Source organism: Ahaetulla prasina, chromosome 2 (genome assembly GCF_028640845.1).
Source record: "Ahaetulla prasina isolate Xishuangbanna chromosome 2, ASM2864084v1, whole genome shotgun sequence".
In the NCBI taxonomy this organism is placed as follows: Eukaryota; Metazoa; Chordata; class Lepidosauria; order Squamata; family Colubridae; genus Ahaetulla; species Ahaetulla prasina.
In genome coordinates this window covers 190210038-190226779 of record NC_080540.1, presented here as the reverse complement: position 1 = coordinate 190226779, position 16742 = coordinate 190210038, and the positions used below count along the sequence as shown (strand labels likewise).

The 16742-nt window shown below is 36.5% G+C and overlaps 1 protein-coding gene across 2 annotated transcripts in view; it reads left to right on the top strand.

Annotated features, from left to right (window-relative positions):
- Positions 1–1151: 1151 nt before the first annotated feature.
- Positions 1152–16742, top strand: part of ATP6V1A (ATPase H+ transporting V1 subunit A) — a 36419-nt gene continuing 20828 nt past the window's right edge. The window contains exons 1-2 of one of the 2 annotated variants that reach the window (XM_058173611.1): positions 1152–1404; positions 14830–14928. In XM_058173611.1, coding sequence (XP_058029594.1) covers positions 14847–14928 — 82 coding nt within the window. In that variant the 5' untranslated portion in view covers positions 1152–1404; positions 14830–14846. Of the gene's footprint in view, positions 1405–9214; positions 9353–14829; positions 14929–16742 lie in introns of those variants that run through there. The other variant, XM_058173612.1, reaches the window with a different exon arrangement.

Below are 16742 nucleotides of genomic sequence, written 5' to 3'. Positions count from 1 at the left end.
TAATGCAAACATAAGCAATAAAACATAATCCACCAGTGTCTTAAACTTTAAAAGTTTAATTACAAACACACAGATTTATAAATCCTAAATATCTAAGGTAGCTAGAGTGATATCTCCTATTCTTTAACAATGCTTAAGATATTGCACAAATTGTCATTGACCTGGTTCACATATGCCAACCCATTGCTTGGGTTTCATCTCAAATTCAATTGTATTCACTTAAAATAATTCATGGGTTTGCTTGTGAAAGTGCAGCTTCAGTCATTGGGCTTAATGAATAATGAAGTCATAATTTGGTTTGCTCATTTGGAGTTAGTGTATTGTATGAATTTAGGCTATTTATATTCTCTAGCTTTAAAAGCAGATCTAATTCACATATTGCATATTCTTCACTGAAAGTAAATGTGCCTTACTATTAGTTTTTTCCAAAGATATTATTCCAATTTAACAAACCACATGTCAAGGTTGATATGAAAGTTAAAACCTGGTTTGTTTAGTTCAGCATGTTAAAATGCAGGAGTGATTTCTAAGCCACGGTTTAGTCTTATATATGACTTATAATTGCTTTCGTGTGAAGGAATACTCCACTATAATGCAACGAATGAATAACACCATGTATAAACACAATGCATGTTATAAGTTGAAATTGCAGACATTACAGCCACAACATGCAAAAACTGTACTTATTTGCCGCCTTTGATTTTTCTTAAAACAAGAATGAATTCTGGACATATGGTACCTTTTGTGACATTTGGATTAATAAAACGATTGTCCACCTCTGTACTGTCATTCGTTTTCTTTGTAGGACTAAGTTGCATTCACGCGATATTTCAAGCCACATGCTGCTTTAATTTGTGCCTTGCTGTGATTTGCAAATCAGGTTTAGCGTGCTGTACAAAGTCATGGAATTCCGGCTTATTTTATTAAAAAATGGGTGCACGCGCGAACTCTTTCCGCTCTTTTTCATCCCCGTCCTCTGCCTGTCGCTATTCATTCACAAGGACAAGGAACAACGATGTACCGGCGTAACAGCTTTCTCGTTATTATGCAAAACGCGGGCGCTACCTACGGGCACCGCCGACCAACGCAAACGGAAAACACGTGACATCACTTCCTCTGGCGCAAGCGCGTTGGGTTTACCGAAAAGGTCGTTCATGGGGGGAGGGGAAGTGGGAGGTCAGCGCGATTGGTTGGCGGGTCGATCAGCTGCTGCCGAAGCTGCGGAACGGGCGTGTGTCTTGGCGGAGGTTGCGCTTTCTTCCCCGGAGGGCCATTCCGTCGAGGGAGGGGAGCTTTCCGGAGCAGGAGGTTCTTCTTCTTTCCATTCACTCTCTGGGCGGAGCTGACATCTGCGCTTCACCGAAAGATTTTTTTCCCCTCCTCGGAGAGCAAAACACTGTCTCGGTGAGCCACTTGGTGACAAAAGGGTTCTGGTTCCTCCGCAGTGTGTCGTTGCCTTTGCAGTCAAAGATGGGAAATAATGCCGGCTATTTCCTTCCTTTCGCATTGATTCCGTTGGTTTCTGTGTTGTGTTACTTGTATTTCGGCTTTATTCATATTAACCCAAGCGACGTCCGACTGATTCTATTAAGCTTTAGCTTTCTGTGTTTTCCTAAGGTTACAGTTAGAAAAATATGTCGATAGTTAATAGTCTAGAAATTTATTCATTGGTTGTTCTTGCCTTTAATTTAGAATAAAGCTGCATTTAGCTATTTATATTCTGCTCAGGAAATTTTTCCTTGATAATTTTTTTAATTGCTGAGATTTATCTGTCATTATAATAAGAGAAAAAAAAGGAGATTAAATGGTCAAAGGAGTGTATCATATAGCCTATTTTGTTCTTGTCCTTGAAGTTTCCTCTGCATCAAGTTCTGTTGCCTCTTTTGGCTTTAATATGCTTAATAATTTTAATGTGCAGATTTAAGATTTAACATACCATTTAGTTCAGATTCCAATTAAAGTTTTCCACAATGGTTTGTTGAAAATATCTGAGTGTGGTATTAATATGTCTTAAAAAGTAATAAATATAAAATTCATCAGTGGGAGCCTCAGATTTGGAGATGATTGGGCAAATCAGAGCACATGTTGGGTGGGATACCATATGAGGACATGAGCAAGAGGGTCTACCTCTCTGCATCAATAAGGGCAAAAAATAATCAAATGAACAGAATGCTGTCCTTGTGAGACTGGAGACAGCTATGGCAGATAGGATCCAAGTCACTTTTGAATAACTGAACAGGTTTGAAATGATATTTTATTAAAATACTTATCCTTGTATTAGGTAACCTATTTTCTGTTACCAGTTTTCCAAACAGTATTCCTTCTTCGCAAACCCCATGTGTTTTCTTTGTCAAGCTCTTAGTGTAGTTGCTGTCACTACAGGAACAGAAAGAGGGAACTAAATCTAACCAAGCCACATCATGACAAAGCATGCTCTATGAGCAAGACCAATAATTATTTTTCTGTATCTTAGACGTCTTAACTTCTCCAACTGGGTTCCCATATCATACATTTTTAGCAGGACAAAGACCAAACTCCAAAGTATAGGATGCTTTTTATTTTTCCTTAACTTTATTTTAATATATTATCCATTAATATTTTATTCAAGTTTATTAGTTTTCTATAATAGAAAAATTAATTCCCTGACAAAAATAAAACCTATCTCTTCCTCTTTGTTTTTTCCTTCATAATTATGATCCTGTGATATTTTTTCAGCATTTTATTCATTTAGTAGCCATTTGAATTTACAACAGTATTGAAAAAAGTGACATATGACTTTTTCCTTCCTGCTTAACTTGAAAGTCTAGAGCAGTGTTTGCATAATAGAAAACTAAGCCAAGATTTATTATAGTACAATGTTATTGAACAAGTCTGTAAGATTTAGCTTTACAGTGCTGTGTGTATCAATCAACTGAAGTTGATTTACTCAATCATTTAATAAACCATGAGTCCAGAGGATCACTTCACAGAGCATCTTAAGCTAAAATGTGGTTTATTAATATTTATAAATCTAGATAATTAATTTTTATTCCATTTTTTTTTTGTTTACATTTATATCCCGCCCTTCTCCGAAGACTCAGGGCGGCTTACAGTGTATAAGGCAATAGTCTCATTCTATTTGTATATTTTTTACAAAGTCAACTTATTGCCCCCCCCAACAATCTGGGTCCTCATTTTACCTACCTTATAAAGGATGGAAGGCTGAGTCAACCTTGGGCCAGGCTTGAACCTGCAGTAATTGCAGGCTCTGTGTTCTAATAACAGGCTTCTTTACCAGCCTGAGCTATCCCGGCCCCTACATATTCTGTGTAAACCCCAGCATTACCTCTAAGGTAGTAAACAATGGCTGTATTAACCATTGGTTAGTCACTAATGTTATAATGTGTTGCGTAATCCTTGTAGATGAATATAATCATCTTACAAATTAGTAAAATCATTTCTAGGTTTATTTTATCTTAGTTTCTTTTGTTAACATCCAGAGGATATCGCCTCAAATCCAGCATTGTCAAAATACATTTTTTTGGTATTTGTGAGTGTGCTCTTGGTTTGTTGAGGGATTTGTTTATATTTGAAGAATTACCATGAACTAAGGTTTTATGTATGTGTGAATCCAGCCATTGAACTTTGTAAACAATACTGTATGGCTTAGTATGCTGTATGAATCCAGCCATTTATATTCTTCCAGTAAACCATGACTTAGCATGGTATCTCAACGTTGTTTAGAATTTCTGAGATTCTTTAATGGGCTGAAAATTTGAGTTTATCATTTTTGTTTATATGCAGTATTGTGTTCATGTGGTTGACTTTTTGGGGGAGGCTGTGCTTATATAAATGTCCTTATGTAGAGTCATGTTATCCATATATTGGTTTTAATGGGCTGTATATTCTTGATTCTTTAAGATGCCAACATATAAATCTGGCTTTTTAAGTAAGTTTATTGTGCACGGAGATGGTTATATGTTTCAACAGTATTTATAGATTAACCCACAGACATAGTGTCTGTGGATTAATAAAGATCCATGTTTTGTCTGTGTTGAATTTTTTCAGCATCAGTGGTTTCCCTTCTGTGACTTGGGTATTTTGTTACTTTTAGTGGAATATTTGAATATTTGAAAATGCCATTGAATTGTAAGGAGCAGCATTTTTCAACTTTGCTAGTTTTTAAGATATGTGGACTTCAGCATGCTGGCTGGGGAAATCCGGAAGTTGGTCCAGGCATCTTAGACTTGCTTAAGTTGAAACTATGGAGTAACAGGTAGCTTTGTTGAATATCAGAGCCTGTTACTGGGTTTAGAAATGGCAACTTCAGTTCCATGTTCCGCTTATTTAATTTAGTTTCAAAGATACCGGTACTTATTAGATTATGGAAATTTTTGTTATAAAATCCATAAATCTTCTCTTAATTTGGCTTTGGAAAACTGACCCTGATGGTAGTTTATCATTTAGTAGAATGGAACAACTTAGTCAGAGCATCTGACTGATAGAGATCATACATGGATGTTTCACTATTAATCATTTTTTCTCTTTTAACTAGTTTGTCTGTGTCAGAGGTGGGAAGAATGAATAAATCAGCATGATTATTTCTGTTCTCTTGAGAGACAGCTGTCAAGTATCTAATATTGTACTGTAAATGTTTTTTTTCAATGTGAACATGTTAGCATTTCAGCAATACACATGGTATGAAATTCAAAAAATCTATTGTACTAGAAGAAAAATAATTCTGAAGAAATTCTAGTATAGTAAAACATCTTTAACCCATAGCTTTACTAAACGCAGTACACATCAAAACTTTGTCATCCAAAATGCCCAAAACACAGCAGTAGCAATTCTTTTTTTTTTTTTCTAGAGGAGCACAGTATATTCCAGGAGCACTGAAGTTATATTTAGCAAAGGCTCATGTACAATTACTCTGTGGTGCTCAGCTGGGACTTTACTCCTCTGGAAAGGGTGCAATCCAAATTCCTAATAAGAGCCATATTTCAGATAGCATACTACATCCCAAATGTAATACTAAGGAATAAGGTAAGACTAGCCAAAATGGAAACTGGTGCATGGATTTACATTTTGGCACATTGGTTAAAACTACCCTTTTCTCCTACAAGTTTGAGTTCTCTCCTTATAGCAGACAATTTTGAATCAATATGGTTCTGGACCATCACAAAAAAATTCCAACATCTTGGTTTCTCCAGGGAAGTGCTTTTGATGATGGGATATGAATGTGCGCTTAGCGCACTGAAACAATGTATTAAAAATCTGGAAATCCAACAAGATTGGGCTGTTTTTCCCACAAATGTTTATTTGAGCAATCAAATCCTCCTTTTAAAGCAGTGAGATATTTATATCAAACAAGTGTCTCCAAAATACGAAGGACATTAACCTTAGCGTGCTGCAACACATTTCCCACAGCAGAGCCAGTACAAAAAGAATACCATATGAGCTGCGACTGTGCTCTTGTGGACAAGGAGCCATTAAAACTACAGCTCACATCCTGCTATACTGCATTTTCTCTAAGGGCTCAGGGACTAAATTTATAACATCTTACCCAGTGTTTCCAAGAAATACTGATCTTTTTTACAGGACAACTACTGTTATAAGATCAGTATGAAGTAGTTTCTCGGAATGTGGCCAAATGCTGTTATGCTATATGTAAAATTAGGCAAACTTTAACTGCCCACTGTTAAACCACCACCAAAAGCAATACATTATTCTGCCTGTCTTTTATTTTTATTTTTTACTATTAGTATTGTTTTATAATAATAATAATAATAATAATAATAACAACAGAGTTGGAAGGGACCTTGGAGGTCTTCTAGTCCAACTCCCTGCCCAGGCAGGAAACCCTACACCATTTCAGACAAATGGTTATCCAACATTTTCTTAAAAATTTCCAGCGTTGGAGCATTTATAACTTCTGCAGGCAAGTTGTTCCACTGATAGTCAGGAAATTTCTCCTTAGTTCTAAGTTGCTTCTCTCCTTGATTAGTTTCCACCCATTGCTTCTTGTTCTACCCTCAGGTGCTTTGGAGAATAGTTTGACTCCCTCTTCTTTGTGGCAACCCCTGAGATTTTGGAACACTGCTATCATATCTCCCCTAGTCTTTCTTTTTATTAAACTAGGCATACCGAGTTCCTGCAACCGTTCTTCATATGTTTTAGCCTCCAGTCCCCTAATCATCTTTGTTGCTCTTCTCTGCACTTTTTTCTAGAGTCTCAACATCCTTTTTACATCGTGGCGACCAAAACTGAATACAATATTCCAAGTGTGGCCTTACCAAGGCATTATAAAGTGGTATTAACACTTCACGTGATCTTGATTCTATCCCTCTGTTTATGCAGCCCAGAACTGTGTTGGCTTTTTTTGGCAGCTGCTGCACACTGCTGGCTCATATCTAAATGGTTGTCCACTAGGACTCCAAGATCCCTCTCACAGTTACTACTATTGAGCAAGATACCACATATACGGTACCTGTGCATTTTGTGTTTTTTTGGCCTAAATGTAGAACCATTTTTGGCCTAAATGCAGAACCTGTAGTGCCCAATGTTTTTTCACTGTTGAATTTCATTTTGTTAGATAGTGCCCAATGTTCACGTCTGTCAAGATCTTTCTGTATCTTGAGCCTATCTTCTGGAGTGTTGGCTATTCCTGCCAGCTTGGTGTCATCTGCAAATTTGATGAGTTCCCCATCTATCCCCTCGTCCAAGTCATTGATGAAGATGTTGAAGAGTACTGGGCCTAAAACAGAGCCTTGGGGTACTCCACTGCATACATCCTCCATGTGGATGTAGTTCCGTTGAGGACTACACGTTGAGTGCGGTTGGTTGGCCAGTTACGAATCCATCTGGTGGTGGTGCTGTCTAACCCACATTTTTCTACTTTACCTAGTAGTAGGTTATGGTCTACTTTATCAGATGCTTTACTGAAGTCCAAGTAAATTATATCGACAGCATTCCTCTGGTCCACTAATTTTAATTAAGTTTTAATGCTTTTATTTGTAATATTAGTCTGTGACTGTGACCATAATAAAAATTGATTGATCTCCTTTAAACATGCCAGGTAATCTGCTTTTTAATCTTCTTAATGGATGTCTGGGATTTCAAAGTATTTCTCATTTCCATTTAATATAAGATGATTTTTGGAAGAAGTTTCTAAATTTGAATTATGCTGCAATTATTTTAATTAATAACAATCCACAGTTATCTTCTAATAACTTTAAAAAGTTCGGCTAAAACACTTAGCTAGTCGATCAGAAAGGTTGGTGGTTGGAATCCCTAGTATAGGTCTCCTGCGTGAGCAGGGGGTTGGATTAGATGACCTCCAAGGTCCCTTCCAACTCTGTTACTGAATATCACATGACTGTCAGAAAACTGTAATTTTTTCACAATTGTAAATTTTAATAAAGAAATAGTATAAAATATACTATGTCAATGTATTTTAAACACATAGAATTACCGGTAAGTAAAATTCTGAGAGAATGAAGCCAAGACCCAAGAACTTGAAATGGAGAAAAATACTTATATATTTTTATATTGCAATTCTCAAACTTAAACTTTTGTTTCAGTTTTAATAGTACATTATACAGATTTCCTATATTAAAGCAAGGATTTATACTAATTACAAAATTTTAATTTATAAATATAAGTATTTAAATGAAAAGCTTATCAAATGTCATCTATATGGCATTTAATAATCCCTGGTTGGTGTTCTGGTCCATTGAACACAAGCATTATGTAAGCATATAACATCTGTTGCAAATTTCAGTTCTACTTCTGTTCTGAAGAACTGAGCAGCATGATTAGTGAAATATCAGCACATAGTTGTTTCCCAGAGGTAACAACTATAGAACAGAATTTCATAATTTTAGCTCTTATCATATTGAAAACCAGAATGGCAACATCTGCGATAGTAGGTTGAACTAGTTTATAACAATTGACTTTGAATTTTCAAAATCCATGCAAAAACACACTTGATTCCAGGTATGTCCAAAAGCATGGAATATTGCTACTTATTTGGTCTGACTTGATATAGTGTCATTTGCAACAAAGTTCATATCTGTTGTGCAGCTGAAATATATTTTCTTATGTGAAAATGTGGGTCTAATTTTATCATAGCTGGATTACCATTTTATACTGATGTCATTGGACCATCACAACGTAACTAAATACAATAAGCACTGCTAAGAAGTAGATCGATGCCTTCTCAAAGTGAAAAAAAAAATCTTATTCAGCTATCAGCTCTTACCTGTGAAGAAGAAAGATACAGCAAATATCTTTGTTATGATCTAAAAACCTCTTTGTACTCTAATCAAAGTAACAAAAACTGGGCCGAGTAAAACACTTATTTAATTCTTATTGCGCTTATGACAGATTTATCCTGCTTTTGATAGGTAGAACTTATTATGGTGTACAGATAGTCCTAGGCTTACAACTGGTCGCTTAGTGACCATTGAGAGATACGACAGACTTCCCAATAGGTATTTACGACTCTGTTTCAAAGTTATGGCTGCTGCCATGCCCCGGTGGTCATTCACTTTTACAACCAACTGCAGGGATGTAACCCGCCACCTATTTCCTTCTACCATCCCACTCTGCCAGGTCCCTACAAGCATTGTGCCTGCTTTTCCCTCCCACTAGGTCCCCCTCCCCTTACATCCATCCTGTACTTATCTTCTGAAGATCTCCAGAGCTCCCAATCTCATACTGAGGAAGGAAGGCCATTCCATCTCTTAGTGTCACAAAACCATACAGGCCAGGAATATAATGATCTACTCTGCTTCCCTAAGACTGTGTTACTGCAATGGGTGTTGCATTGGGCAAGGGGCCCAAGCCCTGTGAAGACCTGGTGCAGGGGGAAGGCCTTCAGGGATCCATTGAGAGGGAAAGAGGCCCAAGAGCTGTGAGAAGCCTGAGGGGAAGGAAGCAGAGTATAGGGTATTTCAGGGGTTGGGAGAGGCCTTGAGGAAGGTGGATCTGTGCCTGTGCTAGGCCTCCTGGGACTTCCTCCATCTCTGAAGCACCCCAAGTTATTCTTAACAACTCACACAATGTTTAAAAACCGGATCAGAGAGAGGAGGTCTGGCTCCATTAAGATTGTAGGTTGAGGATTACATATACTGCCTTAGAAACCTTGAAGCTAGTTGGTCTTCTAACAATATATTTGCAACTGCAACAGTCTAGTGGAGTAATTGATGAGTCATCAAGTCAAGTGATTATTTCTCAGCTGTATGTGTGTAAACTCTCTTTTGACATATTTGTGAGTGCTTCAGGCAAAGCAAATTATTTCCAGTTTCTAATTACTTAAGAGGCTCCTTTTATAACTTTATAATCTTGATGGATATTTTTTTCATTATTTAAGGTAAGATCTAGCTTGTATTTTTATTATAAAAATTATTTGGAAGAGATTGATTTTGAAGTGAATTATAATTGAGAAACATAATTCCACTACTATAAAAGCTTCAGTCTCTTAAAATATCAGATCAAATGATGTAAGGTATCACAATATTGTCCCACAATAATACCTTAACGAAGTGGTACTTTAACCTTGAGATAGGAAAATCCTAAATTGAGAATAGTTTATATTGGTATGCTTCTTGGAGCACTGCATTATAAATTAGTTATAATAGTTAAATGTATTTTAAATGAGAGTGGTAGCCATTTTTTAAAGGAATGGCAAAGACATATGCATTTATTCTGCAGCTCCTATACATGTATTGGAGATGTAGAACTTACAGCTAGAGAATTGTATGATAAAATAATGAAAATTTATAGGAAGGAGAACACAGACAAAAGCGGAATTAATTACTGTGTTTTATTTTCTTCCTAGAATTGAATCTTTCATTGAAATGCTTGCAGTTTTTCTGTTTCTGGAACATATTCTTGATCTGTGCCGTTCTGGAGGATTTACTTAGTACTGCATCATACTCATATGATGCTCATATGTTCAAAATGATTTGCATTCTCTTAATGTAAAAATTTCTAGTTTCTTTTTCTCTCTCCCTCACAACCACCTTTTAAAACTTATTTTTCATGGTTTGCATGGTTTTTCTCCACCATCCCGCCACCTTTTCCTTGCCTCTTGATCATTTCTCCACCATTCAGAACCTCTGTACCTTGCCTTCCCTCTGTCCTTGAACACCAGCCTAATCAACAAGAACTATTTTCATTTCCCATTTCTCTTTCCTTGATTGGCTGAGAATATTATGTACTGTATATGTTATATTCACTATAATGGGTCAGAATTATGCAGAAATTAAACTGCGTCAGGCTGAAATTATTTTGGTGACTGAAAGGTTTTTGAGGTTTTTTTAATTTTCATAGATTTTCATAGATGTCATTTTAACTGGTGCAGTACAAATTTGTGGGAAGATACTGATGCCAGTAATCAACATCTTGCCAGTCTCTAGTCTACTAAATAGTGCAGAAATGTGTTTAAAAACTAGCAGTTATTTTAATGTTGAATTTTCATTATTCAAAATAATGGGGAATGTACTTTTTTGACTGTTCAGAGTTGAACAAATTCAAATACAAGATACTGAACACTTGTTGATGGAAGATTAGTAGTTGGCAATTGAAATCTAGAAATCAGGATGTTCTTATTCAGTATAAATAATACCTCAAAAATTACATATGTAATGTTATCCATGATATATATATGTGCTTGAAAAAATGTGCTTACTGCTTGAATTGTCAAATCACACTGATTGGTTTTAAGAAGTAGCACAGACACTCTAGATCAGTGGTTCCGAACCTTTTTTTGGCTATGCCCCACCTAAGCATCTTGAAAATCCTGATGCCCCCCGCCCCCCCGGTGACATATAATTTCAAAAAGTGAACTCCTACTCACAGGAGGAAGCCTAAAAGGCCATTAACTTGGTTTAAACAAGGTTCCAATTGCACCCATTAAAAATCAAATTGCCCCCATGTTGAGAACCACTGCTCTAGATTCTCTGATTATCTTGCTGTTTCTTAAATGAGACTTGGGTTACCTATGCATTGAAGGTGTCCAGTTCCTGTGTGAATGTGATTCTTTCAGCATAGGGACTTTACTACTTCTTCAGCAGTAGTGGCACTGTTGCTGTTAGAGAGGGACACCTAAAAACACAAAGAAGGCCTGAGATGTGATCTCTAAAACCAAATTAGTGAACTATGGAGATACTGGCAGGCAGGTAGAATTTGTGGTATCACAAAAGAGATGTTGGTGTTAGTACAATATTAACCCTACATAGGCAAATATATAGAAGCACCATAAAAAAGATTCACCCATACATTTTAAGATGAGTTCTTCCAGCTGCCCAAGTTCAACTTTGGAACCAATGAGGCTTTATATGTAGCAGTAATAATTAGCTGATAATAATAATAATAATAATTTATTGTTTAATTTATTGAGATACTGATTTTGTTCAATCTCCTTTAGGGAGAAAGGGAAATGAAAAGGCAACTAAAAGATAAGGTCTGTCCTTTTTATGATTGATTTAATTCAGCTATTACCACTTCCCCAAAAAATAAGACCAGGTCTGATATTAATTTTTGCTCCAAAAGACACAATAGGCCTTATTTTCTGGTTAGGTCTTAATTTTGGGGAAATACGGTACTAAATGTACCCATCTGGCTGACAGTCTTAACTGGGGCTTATTTTGAGGGGTAGGGCTTATATTACGGGCATCCTGAAAAATCATGCTAGGACTTATTTTCCAGTTGGCTCTTATTTTCAGGGAAACAGGATATCAAAAATATTTCTTGGCAGATTAAATAGATTAAAAACATCAGTGAAAGGATTTTGGACAATCATAAGGAAAGAGGCCTTACTGTAGAATCAAGCTGTTCAGGATATTAAAGTCAATACTAACTTTTTGGAAAAGAATTAGGATCTAATGTCATTGGGAAGAAACTATAGCATCACTTGATTGTTCATCACACTATTATAAATTATTTTTGTTTTTATTTTATTTTATTTTCAATGCACTGAACTTTTCAAGCATTTTTAAAAGTAGCCAGGCACGTACCACAGTTTACCACATCAGACTAAATATAGATAACTGATACTTGGAAGTTCTTATTTCCATAAGGTTAAGAGTGGCATATTATCCTAAACTTAAAGAAAGGAAATTCTAGCCACCGAGGTTTCTTGAGCCTCAGGTCGTAATGATATATTGGAATTCTCAATAAATGACTGTATGAATGGGGAAATGTCCTCTTACAAAATTATCTAAAGAGAATAGAAATAGATTTTGTGTGTGTGTGTGTGTGTGTGTTTGTGTGTGTGTGTGTGTGTGTGTGTGTGTGAGAGAGAGAGAGAGAGAGAGAGAGAATCCAAATGTAAGCAATCATTACTGCTGAAAGTGTGGACATATTTGAAGACTGGGTTGAAGAATAAATTATGTTTAGGATGAACTGCTTATCTGGATGATATAATTATGCTAATAATTTCCAAACAGGTCTTCATTTTCTTCTCTTTATTTCCTTGTTTAGCTATCTTTTCAACTCTTCTAATTTCCATGTATGTCTCTGTACTGTTTATTGTGCATGAGATTGAGTTTGGATGATGTGTGACATAGAATGGGGGGAATATTGCAGAAGGTGTTAAATTACTCTGTAGATAGAATATCTTGCTATAAACAATTTAATTCTTAATTGTTTTTATTGCTGGCCTTGCTTTTTTGGAATGTAGCTTCTTGTACACTTGTATGGGAAGAGAAAATTGTGTAGAATTGGTTGGATTTGAAGCATATGTTGACAGGGAATCTGAATATCCAGAATATTTGTTCGTTTTATCTTTTTCCGGGGGAGCATCTTAAATTTAGGGTTATCTTCCTATATTTCATTTTTGTTTTCCACGTGCAGGACTTTATGAGTACTTCTTTCTTCAAATATATTTGATTCTTTGATTCTTTTTCTAGGGCTTCAGTCGCATTTCACTTATTGATGCATCACAAAGGACTAGGACACGGATGTCAAACTCGATCACGTCACATGACGTATCGTGACGTATCGTGACGTTTTTTGCCTTTGCGGAGCCGGGGTAGGCGTGACTTGCACATGACGCATCCAGTCCGCGAGCCGCCAGTTTGACAGGCCTGGATTAGGATGTCCCCTGTGGCATTTTTCACATAAGGGGCTAGTAGCATGAGGCCAGAGCCATTTCATAGCAGAATTCTAGAATTGTGATTACTTTCAAAGCTCTTCAAGGATTCAGAATACTGCTTCAAGGACATACAATTCAAATAATTGCAAACAACATAAAAGAGAACCTGTTCCCTCATACTTCTTTATCAGTAATTGAATGTTTGAAATTGGTGCACCTGCTTGTGCAGATAGTCCTCGATTTACGATCATAATTGAGCCCAAAATTTTGGTTATTAAGTGAGACATTTGTTAAGTGAGTTTTGCCCCATTTTATAGCCTTTCTTGCCACAGTTGTTACCGTATATACTCGAGTATAAGCCGAGTTTTTCAGCACGTTTTTTGTGCTGAAAAACGTCCCCTCGGCTTATACTCGGGTCTATACGGCTTATACTCGAGTTTTTTTTTTTAAGCCCCTCGGCTTATACTCGAGTATATACGGCTTATACTCGAGTTTTTTTTTTTTTTCACATTTTACCGGACGGAAGCCCTGCCGGTGCAGTGAGAGGGCGGGGCGGGGGAGCCGCCAGCCTTCTCAGCTGAGGGAGGGAGGGTTTCCCCAACCGGTAGGTGCCTCATTTCCCACCCTCGGCTTATACTCGAGTCCCCAGTTTACCCCAGTTTTTGGGGTAAAATTGGGGACCTCGGCTTATACTCGGATCGGCTTATATTCGAGTATATACGGTAAGTGAATCACTGCAGTTGATAAGTTAGTTATACAGTTCTTAAGTGAATCTGGTTTCCCCATTGACTTTGCTTGCCAGAAGGTCACAAAAGCTGATCACATGACCTCAGGACACTGCAACCATCATAAATATGAACCAGTTGCCAGGCATCTGAATTTTGATCACATGAGCATGGGGATGCTGCAAAAGTCATAACTGTAAAAACAGTCATAAGCGACATTTTTCAGTGCCATTGTAAATTTGAATGGTCACTAAACGAACTGCTGTAAGTCAAGCACTATCTGTAGTACATTTAAAGGTGAGTAGTTGCATCTTAGGAATTTCCAAACAAAAGTACAATATGTATTTTTTGCCATTGATTTTCCATGCTTTATGGAAATTATTTCTATTATTTATAGGCTGTGCAAACAATGGAAAAGAAATGTTTTGCAGAATCTTTTCAGATAGTTAAAGTAGCAGCAACATTTGTAATCTTTTCTGGTTGTCAACAGTAATACTATATGCATTTGCTTTCTCCACTTCTGAGAAGGGTAATTGGTGTGGTTCAGAAAGAAATGTTAATAATTCTTTGAGGGCCTCAATAGATATACTGTATATGTACATAGGCAATGCTATAACTGGTTATCTATACTTTCCTCTATTTTGTTAGGATGCATTGCCTCACACTTTATATAGTTTAATACTCAGATGTGTAATTTGTAAGACTGCAGATCTGAGAGGATGCAGGTACAGATATAAATACTTATGCATTCAGATAGTCATATCATATTTCATACATGTTAAGGAGAATATTAAGTGAACATAGGAAGAGAATGCAAATTCATTAGTTTACAGTATCAAAAGGGAACGTTACAAGTAACATTACTTGTTACAACACAAGTAAGTTATGCTCAGAAACTGTAATGGTGGTAATGATTAATGGCATTCATTCTGCATTGTTATATACTGACCACGATAATTTGATTTAATTTAAATATTAAATACTTTTTCTCTCCCCAATGCCCTATTATCTGCATTCATTTTCCAGATTATTAAAGATTTAAGATGGATTTCTCTAAACTCCCCAAAATCCGTGATGAAGATAGAGAAAACTTGTTTGGCTATGTCTATGGAGTCTCAGGGCCTGGTAAGTGGTGCTTTGTTCTTTTTGAGTAATCTCTGCCTTCCTCTTTTACATAGCAAACATTATGAGAATTTCTCACTATGATGGAGATATTTTTAGTCTTGGTACTATTATCTGTGTGGACATGAACAGAATAGAGCACAGTTCTGTCCTAAATGTTTGCCTTTTGCTGTTCTGAGCCTTCTAGAATGATAGTGTTCACTAGTGTTTTCACCAGATTTGAGGTTCATTCCTCCAGCGCATGGGAAGATTTTCCTTCCCTGCATGGAGGGGAAGTAGAATTCCTTGGTGCACTTGGCCACAAGTCCAACATTGCTTCTATGTACCTTGATGAAGGTATCTTTTCTTTTATGTACACTGAGAGCATATGCACCAAGACAAATTCCTTGTGTGTCCAATCACATTTGGCCAATAAAAATTCTATTCTATTTGCAACCTTTCCTACCAACTTCCCCATTGACTTTCTGATGGAGCTGGCAGAGCACATTGCAAATGACAGAAAATAAATGATTGGAACCAATTGGCAATCACATGATTACAAGGCACTGGGCAACAATTTTAAATGCGAAGAGATTGTCAAGCACCCAAAAAGTGATATTGTGACTGGGGGGATCAGGGGGAAAGTGCAACATTTTATGATTACATTAAACAACTGGTCATAAATTGAAGACTACTTATATGCTTCAGAGCATGTGTAAAATCCTGATTCCTATTTTATCATACATAAAATACACTTGCATAAAATACTTTTTCAGATTAATGCTTTAATGTATCTCCAATCTCAGTACTGATATTTCATTTGGAGTCCTTACCTTTCTCAGAAGTCCGTCTTCCCTTCTTCCAAAGGCTCATTTGCTGTTTCTGAGTTGCAGTATGACACAACCTTTCTTCCAATCCTGTTACGTTGAAACCTTCTGGCATAATGATCTGGTAGTGCAGATTCACAGATGGCAAAAAACCATTGTTACAGATAAAGAGTATATCATTCTAAAGAGACTAATACCGTTCTATGCATATTTACTCATGCATAGGATAACACCTTAGCAAATTATTTTATCAATATTGCAGTAATTAGAAGTGAGAAGATAGTGGTGATGTACTAACATATAAATTTTGACACAAAGGATGTTTCAGAAAGCAACATCAAATAACTGTCAGGTAAACTGAGATATATATTTATTTTATTGTTTAGTGTAATTTACACTAGTCATACATTTCCCAGATTAAGCAACCATTATTTTTTTCTTACTTTTACTAGATTCCCTTCCTCCTTTCCTTTCACCTGCTTCTTTTAATTATCTCTGGTAGTTGTGTTTTTGTTGTATGGCTGGTGTAGCTTATCTTTGTCAATCACTTGTTTATATTATACTATTGAAGAAAAAGAAAATGGAAGTATTCTTGGTAGTTCTCTCCAGAATGTTTAGGTACAATGATGCACGTTACTAAAGATCATACTGATGTATTTGCATGAAAGTTTTTAGTATACTCTCTCTCAAACTTGCACCATTCAAGTCCTTCACTATAGATTTGGCTACGGCAGCAAAGCCAGTCAGGATTCAGTCTGATCCAAGTTTCAGAAGTTCTTCTCTTCACTGAAGGATTCTATCCAATTTATATGCTAAATGACAAAATAAATGACATTATCAGTTCAGAAGATTGATGTGGATCCCTTAGTAGCCCATTTAGATCTATCTTGTGGAAAGTTGTGTTACCTGTTTATTGGGCGTTTTAACTGAGCACTGTAAAGAGTGGCTGTAAATAGGGCTCCTAGGGAACTTTAAATAATTGAGCTGGTAGCTGAATAGCTGAGCAGAGAG